At 37.1% G+C, this 12,466-nt stretch overlaps 1 protein-coding gene across 1 annotated transcript; it reads right to left on the bottom strand.

Annotated features, from left to right (window-relative positions):
* Positions 1-6,545: 6,545 nt before the first annotated feature.
* Positions 6,546-11,737, bottom strand: LOC129177822 (homeobox protein engrailed-2b-like). Its single transcript, XM_054769328.1, has 2 exons — positions 11,069-11,737; positions 6,546-8,659 (listed from the first exon to the last, which is right to left on the bottom strand). Exons 1-2 carry the CDS (start codon positions 11,487-11,489, stop codon positions 8,346-8,348), a joined length of 735 nt encoding a protein of 244 aa, XP_054625303.1. The 5' UTR covers positions 11,490-11,737; the 3' UTR covers positions 6,546-8,345.
* Positions 11,738-12,466: the final 729 nt, after the last annotated feature.

Here is a 12,466-nt window from a genome sequence, read left to right as displayed (position 1 = left end):
TAATGAATACAAATATTTAAAATGAATACAATTTTTTTTATTTTATACTATGTATGTTAAATTAAATGTATGCATTTTTGTCTATGGGTTCAGAGTTTAGGGACATATATTAGTCTATATATTTAATAATAATTAACAAATAAAACTAATTATTTAACAATGAATTGTTTAAAAAATATAGTTAATAGTAAATAATTTTTCAAAGAGAAAGAAGAAGAAGAAGAAGAACTTTTTTTTTTTTTTTTACATATGTATGTTTAAAATTTTGGGGGTTTAATTTTTCATCTTTATGTTTATATAATGTATTAATTTTAGCTCATGTGTCCAGATTTTTGGGACTGCCTACATTAGGGATGCTCTGATCGATTGGCCGCCAATTAGTATCGGACAATTTCCATAAAAAAGTCGTGTGATCGGCTTATGCCGATCACGAAAGCCAATCACCTGTGGCTAGCACTATTGCAGTCCACAGCGAGCCTTTTGGGCAGTGTCGTGTCTTGACCTAACTAACATTTTAGCAGTGTTATCCTCCCACTTCCTTTAAAACAATATCAACCATGTCTGCCATGTGGAACCTAAATGCTAACACATGCCATGAAAAATACGTGGTGGTGGTAGCACGTTAAAAAGCTTTTAATATGACATTTGAAGAACAACACTTGACGGAGTATGGTGAGTTTTGGAGGCTCGCGGTCACAGCCTTATGTACCTGTATGTGGCAGTCAGACGGCTAAGCTAATAACCCCAAAGATAATTCGATTTATTGGACGAGATTAGAAGCCTTTCTCAGCGGTGGACTTTGGGGTCGCCAAAGTCTCCTTAAAGAAGACATCTCAGCCTCTGGAAGTTTCAAAGTGATATACAGTATGTTGTCTTCAAAAAGTAAGTAAAATATGTTTTTGTCTAAATTAAGGTGATTTGTGACAAATACGTCTCAAAGCCTGATCAGGATATTTTCCTAGCTTGTTTTTGATGAATTGATTGAAGGAATCTAGTAAGAAGAATAATATAATATCTGACAGAATAATCATATCTGGCAGTCTATTAAAGCTTTACAATTGTTAAATGGCTATAAAATGAGCTTTCATGACAAAAAAATCTACTTTAGCTTACCTGACACACTGCCTTTTTGGGGAAGCCATGTCCTTGGTGAGTCACATGCCTGTCGCATGACAACCACTCCAAAATGTTTTTTCCCCCAAAGTGTTGCTGACTGGGTTCTTTGGGGTTTTGGGATCTTCTTCCAGCCAGCACAAGAAAGTAGCTTATGAGACAGTGTGGTGTTTGTATCCTTGCAGTATAAAGTTTGGTGACTGAGCTGTGGCATTAACTTGTATTCTAACAAGATTAAAATATATTTGTCCTGGAGATTAGCATAGTTAAGTGTCCCCTCTTTTGGCTTTTGGGGCGGCTAGCAGGCTTTGATCAGTGTAGCGCAGCCAGGCCAGGCTTGGCCTGCTCATCCAACGCCTGGCTGTGAAATTGCTCTGATGTCATCCCCCCATTCTCCACCTCCTCCGCTTTCAGGCCCGTAATTATATTTCCGCCACAAAGCCCCCGTCTCCTTCATTCCATATTCCAAGTTTGACTAGGTAGCATTTTAGAGAGCTAAATGACTCAGTAGGGGGAAGGGATGGCTCATCTTTTGTCCGTCAGTGACACAGGACGTCGGTACTTTGCTTATTTTCTTTTCCCTGTTTGTCTGCCCTTTGCCTTGTACTTAAGCAGAGGTTAAAAAAAAGCCATTTTACTTTACTCCAGAACCGGACCTGTCACTTAAATGTCCCAAGTCAAATAGATAGTGGCCTGAGGCATTGTGAGCGAGGCCCTGATGCGCTGGAAGCGTGTGGTGAAGCTAGTCGATAGCTGGCTAGTAGCAAACCAGTGTGGTGTGGCGAGGTGTCACTACGCCGGTAACGTAGTTCTTCGGCGTAACAGTGTTAATAACAATAATAATATCAATATCACTGTAGCTTAACATGATGTAAATTGAGCCTTGTTGGCAGTTTTTTTCAGAAGGATTTATTGGCGGAATAGGTGCGTCCCATTATGTGCATTCGTAGCTGCCTCTTTTTATCTGTTTACATGTCTTTAGAACGCCCAGAAAGAAAAGAGAAAGACGTGTTCATGTCTCACATAAGGATGATGAGCAAAATTCCAAAAAAAGTGCAGTTTTCCTCAAAAAACACTCAAACACATTATGTCTACCCAAATTCATGGTTCTGTCAAGTGCACATGGTTTTAGGCCTATTGTTTTACATTCTTTTCTTTTATGTCAAATGTTATTGTTACTGTATTTAACATCAACCTGTTGTTAGATGTTATTAGTACACATATAGCTTCAGTCGAATAGCTTACTGCATTGTCAGTTGAATCCAAGGGTGTCTAAATGTTTCCCAGCAAGGGCCACATGCTGAAAAATGCAAGGACACAAGAACCACTTTGATATGATGCTAAGAAGTTATGTGCACTCCTGATCAAAATTGTAAGACCAGTTGAAAAAATGCAAGAATGAACATTTTTCACTGTTTCATCCACTGTCTGGAACTGATGTCCATTTTTTGTGAACTTACTTTGCCATTCATTTGTAAGACGTTTGAAATCTGTAAAGAAAAAAGCAAAAATGTGTTACTAAGTTGCTTATATAGAACTCCAAAGTCAAGCATTGGAATGTTTCAGGATTAGACCTTTGCAGACATTGGTCAAAAGACGACTTTCGTATGTGGAGACTTTAATATTAATCTTCTGAATTTGACCAGACCAAGCAGAATAACAGACCACTGTGTCACCCTTATCCATCATATATTTATTAGTGACTTTGATAATATCAACAACATCAGCGAACATCTTCCAGTGTTTACAATTTACAACAAACATTATAATAAAAGACAGACGGAGGCCAAAAAGACCTTTCAAAGACTGCGCACTGAGGATAGCGTCAGCGCTTTCAGGAAAGACCTAGAACAGGGGTCTCAAACTCAATTTCACTGGGGGCCAGTGGAGGTAGAGTCTGGGTGAGGCTGGGCCGCATCAAGTATTGGGAGTAGGGCTGGGAATCTCAGGGTACCTCACAATACGATACAATTCACAATACATCCATGTGATAACACCACTGTTAGTTCAGTGTTGGTGTTTAGGTGGCGAGAAATACTTCAATATTGAATAAAGCCAAATTTGATCTTGATCAAAAATCACTCCACACTCTGTTCTCTGGTATTATAAATATTATGTATTATAATATTTTCAAACCGCTAAAATAATGCATAAAGTTAATAATAACCTGCTACCCAAAAATGTCATACATTATACGGATTATTACTGTATATTTATAGTGAAAAAAATCTTAATAGTTACATCATTATATTGTTACATTACCTAATCATTATTCTGTGTATTAAAAAATCACATATGTAATACAGGAAGTGAACAACATGTACTGCACAAGATGTGAAACGGATGGGGGGTAGGATTAAATAAGCTTTGCTTCTTCCTACTCCTTTTGGACATGTGGAACTGTGAATTGAATTATGTGATGTATTACATTGTAACTTGCATGCATGTTCAAATAAAATTAAACCATTACCATTACCATTCCCATTCCCAAATGTCCTCAAATGGATTTAGATCAGCGGAACATGCAGGATGGTCCAAAAGAGTGAGCTTATTCCTCTGGAAGAAGTCCTTTGTCAGGCGGGCTTTGTGAACTGCAGCGTTGTCCCACTGAAAAAGCCAGTCATTACCACACAAACGAGGGCCTTCAGTCATAAGGGATGCCCCCTGCAAAATCTACACATAGCCAGCTGCCATTTGACGCCCCTGCACAACCTGAAGCTCCATTGTTTCATTAAAGGAAAAAGCACCCCAGATCATGATGGCGCCCCCTCCACTTTGCCATGTGGAAAACAGTCTTCCGTCCTCCTGTGATTGTGTAGAAGTGTCCTTGGGCAAGATACTGAACCCCGGATGTTCCGGATACTGCGTCATCAGTAGGTAAATGTGCTAACAGTGTCAAAGCGCTTTGAGTGCCTTGGAGGTGGAAAAGTGCTGTACAAGTGAAAAACCATTTACCATTACCATTTCTTCTTCAATAATCTTCATACATTTTTTTCTTCTTCTAACAATTATTCCCAAAATATTTTGCCTTTTTTCATATTACAACTTTGTTCCCAACCTAATTTGACCAAAAAATACAACTTTATTTTGTTTTGTTTGTTTTTCATAATATTATGACTTTTAAAAAATTATTTTTTTTCTTTAATATTTCAACTTTATGCTACTGAAATGACTTAATTTTTCCTCATAATATCACGTTATTCTCATCAAATTACAACTGCATTTTTTTATATTTTATATATATATATATATATACATATACATATATATATATATATATAGATATATATATATATATATAGATATAGATATATAGATATAGATTTATATATATATAGATATTTTTTAGTTTTCTTGTTGAATTGTAGTTTTAGAATGTGCCGTGGGCCAATAAAAAAACATCCGCGGGCTGCAAATGGCCCCTCGGTTGCACTTTGGATACACCTGGTCTAATAGTTTCTCATAGAGGCCTTCACAATATACACACTCACATTGCACAATTAGAGTTGCGCAACACTGACTGATGGAAAAATAATGAGAGAAGAGGCATACACATAATAGATGCATTGTTGTCACTCACACAAGCTTAACTTTCACTTTCTAGAGGGGTGTAGCACCTGCTATATATACTCTGTGTACTTTCCTTCATTCCTTCTAGAGCCCAGCGCTGTAATCAAATATATTACTCTTATTTTTTTATACAAATAGTATTTATAGGGTTTACACTCCCTCCCCTATAAAAACCTTTTTGCCAACTTGCCGTTGACGTTGTCCTCCAACTTCGGATCATCATTTGCAATCAATTTTGCTCCAGAACCCTCCCTTTCTGTCTTCAATATGCCTCACACACTTATTAAACACACCTAAAGTATAAAATGTCTAGCTGCTCACCACAAGTGAATGATAACATAAGATGATCCATGAACACATGGAACGCGAGTCATGGTGGGCAGCAACTATGGTGCATTCAAGGACTGCTGAGAAAAGTGTGAAATTTCAACACTTGATGAAAAAACATGATTGGTGAAGCATTAAACATTTGGGCTTTGAGATTTTTAAAATAGTGCATGTTTTTTTAGTAATTAAAAAAAAAAAACATTTTAAAAAATAAATACAAATTAAAAAAATAATTTTGACCAAAAATTGAAAAATTTGCTTGGTCGCAAATGTGCAGGTATCTACCGCACTTTATATTATCTGGTGTTTTTTTTTACTATAAGTGATTTCCTGTTGCTTTCAGGTCACTTGAGGGTCCATGTTGAGCACCTTCCCCCCGCTTTCCAAGTCACTGATCAAGTCAGAGAGCGCTGGGCGTGACTTCCTCATACAAGCCAATAAGAAAAGAAAATGCAGATCAAGTCCCGCAGCCGCTTTTCATTCACCAGTCAAAGCTGTGGCTGAGGAGTCACACATAACTTTACTTTGAAACGCTTTGCTTGTCTACCACATTCAGGTAAAAGGAGATTGAAGGTTTTTGTGTGTGTGCGTTTGTATTTTTGCTTTCATTTTAAGCAGGCAAGTAAATATAAATACAGGATTTTTTTTTTCTCTTACTTGACATGAATTTCTCTCAAATCATGTTACATTTTATGATAATGACGATGCTATATCAACATGCTATATTAGCATGCTATATTTCTAGCATTAGCATGCCGGAAAAATACAAAGTTTTCTGTCTGACTGTCTCTAATGCTCTAATTTAAACTTTTTTGTACAAGTATATATTACATTCATATCATGTTGTGCCTTTTATTTTTTAATATGAACTCTGTTACATTATTGGGTTAACAGCTGTCCCCCGCCACTCTGTACATTGAATTTCATGGCTTCACTCTATCACTGTATCTAATCAAATATATATTAGTTCATAAATCATGCTGTTTTGTGGCCTATTAATAGTGAAACAAATATGCATATTTAAGCAAATGTTACATATTTTTTACCTAAATTAAGCATTTTTTTTAACAAAAATGGCTAAATGAACTAAAATACAGTATATATAAGGCATTCAGAAGACGCATTCAAAGACATTGTGATGGCACGTAGTATTCTACACTGGTCACTAGTTATCAGTAATGTTGCATTGATGAGACAATAGCCACCACAGGAAGTACTGTACAAAACAGGAACTAAAAAAAGAACAACAGGGAACTCTCCCAATGCTAACATGTGTGAGTCTATAGTTTGTCTTACTTGTGTCTTATTTATCTTATTTTTTTGTTATGTCTACTATATTTGGTAATAGTAGTGTAAAGTGGGGTGTTATTTTATGTCTTGAGGGCTCCAACAATGTTAAAAACAGTATTTAGAAGGTCGGACACAGATTTTATATGCTCCAACTGTGAAAATATTTGATTCATAAATAAGGAATCCTACTTGGCGGAAATTCACTTATCATGGTCAGGTCTACCATAACCCACCATAAACGAGGGATTACTGTGTACTAGAGTTTCTTACTGCTATGTGAAGATTTTTTTAAATATTTTGTTATTTAATTTTTTTTTAATTTAAAATAAAGTCCACACCATCAAGTTGTGTTTTGTTTATTTACTCTCACACCATCATAAAAAGTTACATATGGAGCATAAATAAAGACAATCAAATGACTGAATTCAGTGACTATTTTTATTATTTTTTTTTAAAGAAGTCCCATTAGCCAAATAGAAAAGCACATATTCCAGCGCATATTTACACCATTTTAAGGCAACTGTTTGTACTTAACAAGATCAGCAAAAAGAGAAATCAAACAGTCACAGCAAGACCAGCATTTGGCTTGGGTCGTCATGACGTGGACCCAACAAAAGGCCTTTGAGAGCTTGCATCCACAACACAAAAATAACTCACGGAAAGGTGGTCCGTATGGCTATATATTTATTATAAATACCAATATATTGTATTTTGATCCAACAAATAAAACATTTGTATGTGAATATAACCTATATATGGTCATATAGGTCCATAAAGTTATGAAACAATATTCCCTGCAGTGCATCAGAGCTGATGGGATGTTTAAAAGGATGAAAGCCAAGCTTTTTTAAATTTTATTTTATTGCTGATGTTTTCCTTTAAAGCAGAAGTGTCCAAAAAAAATGTTTAAGAAAGAGGCTGTTTGGATATTTTTAATACTCTAAAAAGGCTCAAAAGAAGTTATATTTATTTCAATAATTTTTTTTTTTGCCTCATTTGCATCAACATTTCAACTTTTTGCACTTTTTTGGGGGGGTTTCTGTAAGAATGAGCACCGGGCTGCATTTTGGACACCCCCCAAAAAACTAATTCAACTTCAAATTGCTCCCCCCCCAACATTAGGCTTATTCAATGAACATATATTATTCAACACTTTTCAGCAGACTGTTAAAATAGAAAAATGGAATTAAGAATTGGAAAACTTTTTTTAAGGTGTGTTTACATTCCCCTTTTGAGGGTCGTTGCACTTCTGTACAGCAGGGATGTCCAAACATTTTACACCAAGTCATAAAAATGAAAGGACGGGGGCCACTTTCATACGTTTTGTGCATGAAAGAGGCTAGATGTAACCCAGTAGAGGTCAATTTATGTTCAACTATATGAACAATGAGTGTAAAATCTAATAATATATCTCATTAAAAACAAAGTCGTTTTGTTTGGGGACAAAAATGGCCCTCGGGCTGCACTTTGGACACCCCTGGTGTACATTTAGGCACCCGTAGAAGGCTGTAGTAGGCTCAGTTGACAGATAAACACTTTACCTGAAGGTAAACAGTCCTTATATTCTAGCAGACAAAGACTACATCGATGAACTAAAGACCAAAAAAGACACCAAAATGCAGCAAAACTCAATTCTTTGGACTTCAGCATAGTTTTCTTAATGACTGGCGTGAATCAGGCTACGTTACCAATTATTTATAACACGATGTTGTTATGTGTTTCGTGTTCCATCTCCCTGACGCTGTTAGCACTTTAGCAAACAAACAAGCACAGCGCGTGTTAGCATTTTTCAGGCTAAATTCGTCTAAATGTCATTGATTAAGATGGCGACCAACGGATCCAAGCATGTTTTATTTGTGGAATGTCCTGAAATTCCCATTCTCTGCCCCGGCATTTGAACGCATCACCTGTCAGCCCTGAGGATATGTCGCCTCCACACACACACACACACACACACACACACACACGCACACACGTCATGTAAAAATAGCCTGTAGTTGAAGTATTGTGTCTGGCATTGTAGTTTTTTAATTGCATGTGGTCTTCTAGTCGCTGTCGGACTTGGCGTCCTTGGTTGCGTGGTTGTAGAGTCCTTGCGCCATCAGTTGCGCCGCCAGCGAGTTTTTATCCACGGTTGCCTTCTTGATTTTTGCCCTTTTGTTCTGGAACCAGATTTTGATCTGAGATTCGTTGAGGCCGAGGTCCCGGGCCAGGTTCTTCCTGCGCTGTTCGGTCAGGTAACGGTTACTCTGGAACTCGGTTCGGAGTCTGTGGAGTTGCTCCGCTGTGAAGGCTGTCCGGGGCCGCTTGTCGTCTTTCGTCGGAGTCCGAGTTGTTTTGGGCTTACGGGACCTGGGCCCTTGGGGGTCGACAAAGAGGCATTAGTCCCAAGAAAACAGCTTCCGCATTAAAAGTATTTTTTTTCCCTTTCGTTTCATAAATTCGAAAGAAAGCACTCAGTGTGTCCAGATTTTTTTTTCCCCACCGAGGGCCACCAGCATAAAACTAAAAGGATGGGGGGCAACGTTCATAAATTTAGTGTAACACTGTAACACATTTTTGTGTTACAGTCTACAAAGCAAATTAGGGTCATATCTAATACATTTAACTTACACAATATAGCCACTTTGAACACCCCTGTCCAAAAAAAAAACATTTCTCAAAACTTTTAGAATTGTATGATTTTTTTGTGTGTGAGAGAATTAGAACTATTCCGAGTTTTCTCTGCATTTAAATATAGTTTATTGTATTTCCATGGCTGCTTTTAATACTTAATCATCCTATTTTCTACTTTTAAAACTCTGTGCTTAAATCAGCGCTGTCCTCCATACTGCTACCCAGACCGTTAATTAGGTCCAATAAAGTGCTATCTAGTCTATTTTAGTAATACGGTAATAGTGGGAGGTCTTGTTCTTAATATGAAACACTTGCGTTTCTAACTTGTTTAAAACCGTGTTGTTTTGTATTCTTATATATATATATATTTACATATATATATATATATATATATACAATAATTATATATATATATATATATATACAATAATTATATATATATATATAGATATATATATAATTATTGTTATTATTGACCAAACACACTTTTCACGTCGCCATAAAAGAGGAGAATGTCTTGCATTGGGGATGGGGGTGGGGCCAGGAATGGATGGAGGAGGGGGAGCCAGGCGCCTCTTTGCCTCCCTGTTACCATAGCAACCACTACATTTTGGAAGAAAAACTCCTCTTTTAGTCTCATGTGTTACACTGAGATGCTTTCAAAACGAGCAATATATACATGTAGAGTGTATAAAATTTGCATGTAAAGCGCAGGACTATCACACAGTCCAACAATCAGCACGTGCATGCACTTTAAAACGTCAAACGCGCCTTTAGTTTGGCAGCAATTCACACGTTTTCAACGACACATTACCAATTCTAGTCATATTATTCCTATTGTAGGGTCATCTCCACAAGCATTCTCCATAAAAGCTTCCCAAACAAATATAAAATACCAAACACCTGTGTAAATAAATACTGATTTGTGCTAATATGACACTTTTTTGAGCACAAGTACATGTTTATTGTATGGTAAAATATTACTCATCACCTCCCACAAAAGAAAAGTGCAAAAAAACATTAATATTTTTCATAAATGTTTCTTTCATTTTTGAAAAGGCGCCATTTTTAAAAGTAGCTTCAATGTGTCACCTCAGATGCATAAAATAGCTAAAAAAAATAGCAAAGTAACGTGGTAGTGATGTATTTGCTGCAAAAGAGTTGAATATGTGGGTTTTTGCACTTGTTTTTCTTGGACTCACGTCGAATTCATTTCTGTTTTTAGACTGCCTCCTTTGTCAAAAATATGCTAATGAAATATTAACAAAGAAGAGTCGTGAACAATGGCGTTAAACTTGCTTTGACTTCATTTTTTGGGTTATTCTTTAAATCTTTCCTTTTTTAAAATGTATCTTCTTTTACGACGTTTTCCAGCGCACGTTATCCACTTTATATTCAGCGTTGTTTTGTTTGTTTGGTTTTTTTACAATATTTTCACATCGAAATGAGGCCATTGTTGAAATAATTTATGCAGCGTGTAAGTGTAAAAAATAATGAATGACTCCTTTGATTGATGGATAGAGCTAACATTAGTTATGAAGGTGCAATAATTGCTTTGTCAATTGTTACCTGTCTATTAAGTTGGATGGGGGTTGGGGCAAACACTCAATACATTTTTTAAAGGCAAGAGAAAATGTTATGAAGATTTTTTTGGAGTTGTAAAAGTTACCTAAAAAGTTTTCACTGAAATGACGCAGTTAAAGTGAAATCCGATTTTGTTTGTATCCAATATTAGCGCCTTTTTCTTGACACTATTGTTTAGCTACATGGTGGGTTGCAAAGTGCGGACCGGGGGCCATCTACGGCCTGCAGCTGTTTTTTCATTGGCCTAACATACAAAAAAACGACAAAAGTTCAAAAAAGTCAACAGTAAAAATGGAAAAAGAAGACTAATTACAATATTATGCTTTGTTGAGCTGAGACAAGGTTAACTTTCAGAGTAAACTTCAATAAAGATGACATATTTACTACATTTTTAGTGGAGGAGTGGTGCAAAACCTATTTAAAAAACAGCCAAAATAACATAAGAGCAAAAAAGTTGATACTAATAATAATGATGAAATTGTGTTTATTTATTTTTTTAGTAAAAAAAAGTTTGTTCGTTTTTTTATTCGTTCAGGTTTAATGAAAAATATTTGTAAAAATAACTAACCTGAAGACGGGCGGTCCGAGTAGCGGGTACAATAAACCCAAGCTGGCCAGAGCATCTGTTTGCCGGAGTCAGGTGCAGCGCTGGCCGGGGGGCTGCTCTCCTCTTCCCGGATTTTCTCCTCAACTTCGCCGCCAGTCAGCTCACTTTTCCGGCCGTTTGGATGCTTCTTGTCGGACGATCCAGAGAAATCCTTCTCTTGTAAATCAGGGTTGTCAGGTGTGGGCTGGTCTCTTCTTGTGACGTCCACCTCCCGGACCCGAGGCACACCTTTTCTCTTCCGGCCGAAATCCGGTCTTAAAATGTCGTCGATGTAGAAGTTCGTGATCCGGTGGGACTGCTGATTGCCAGGTGGCTGCAGGAGAGGCAGGATGGCCCGGTTGGACTCCTCGCTAGCTTCGTCTGGCTGCCGGCGAGCCTCCATGACGATGAAGACCTTTTTTTCAGTCAAATCCAATTGAATTAAACGTTTTTGCTGCTACTAGAAGAAACAGAGCACTCCACTGAAAAAGCTTACTTTTAGTACTTGGATGGTATTTAATCCAAAAACGCGGCGTTTTTTGACAAATAAAAATCATTTCATAGCGTCTGTGTGCGTTTCCACCCCCCAATTTAAATAATTATTTCGTTAATTAGTTGTTTTTTTTCTCGGGGTCCCTGCGCACAATTTTCGCTGCTGGCCGCACTAAAGTGTTCGGATTCCGACTACGCTCAAATACTTTGACTAGGCATTGCGTTCTTATTTCTGATTGGCTGAGAGTCCCCCTACTATGCCGCTGTCGGACACGTGCCTTCGACCAATGGGGGCGCAGAGTACATATCACGTGACGTTACCGGAATTCCCTGGAGGCTGCGGGACCCGTACGTATGTGTGCTGCGTTCAAGTTAACCCTCCAAAAATGGTTAATACTGCAATCATGTTAATACTTTTATAATAACAAACAAAAGAGCTACGTTTTTAAAAAAGTACATAGACTAATTTAGGTGTTTACTTATAACGATAGTTATAAATCAGATTGAAAGGGTATATTATACTGTATAGAATATGTTTTTTCCGAACGTGTGTCCAGATATTGGCATTTTGAAGCGGTTGATTGATGCCAGTACACGATATTTAAACATTTCAAAGACCACTACACAAGTTTTCTTGTTTCTCACATTTAAGAAAAATATAAAGCATGGTTCTTTCCACCCATGGTTTTCCCATGAGTATGACTGCAGCACGGGTTGTCGAACATATGTAAAAGAAAATTGAAAAAAGAAAAAGACGACAAACTTGGACCCTGTAAACGTCACTGAAACGCAACATGCAAGGTGGAAAAGATCCGTTTCTTTTATTTATTTCGTTTCTAAATGTTGTCCCTAATGCCTGGACAGGTAATATACATTATACAAAAGAAA

Source organism: Dunckerocampus dactyliophorus, chromosome 2 (assembly GCF_027744805.1).
Source record: "Dunckerocampus dactyliophorus isolate RoL2022-P2 chromosome 2, RoL_Ddac_1.1, whole genome shotgun sequence".
Taxonomy (NCBI): Eukaryota; Metazoa; Chordata; class Actinopteri; order Syngnathiformes; family Syngnathidae; genus Dunckerocampus; species Dunckerocampus dactyliophorus.
This window is presented reverse-complemented; position numbering and strand designations above follow the sequence as displayed.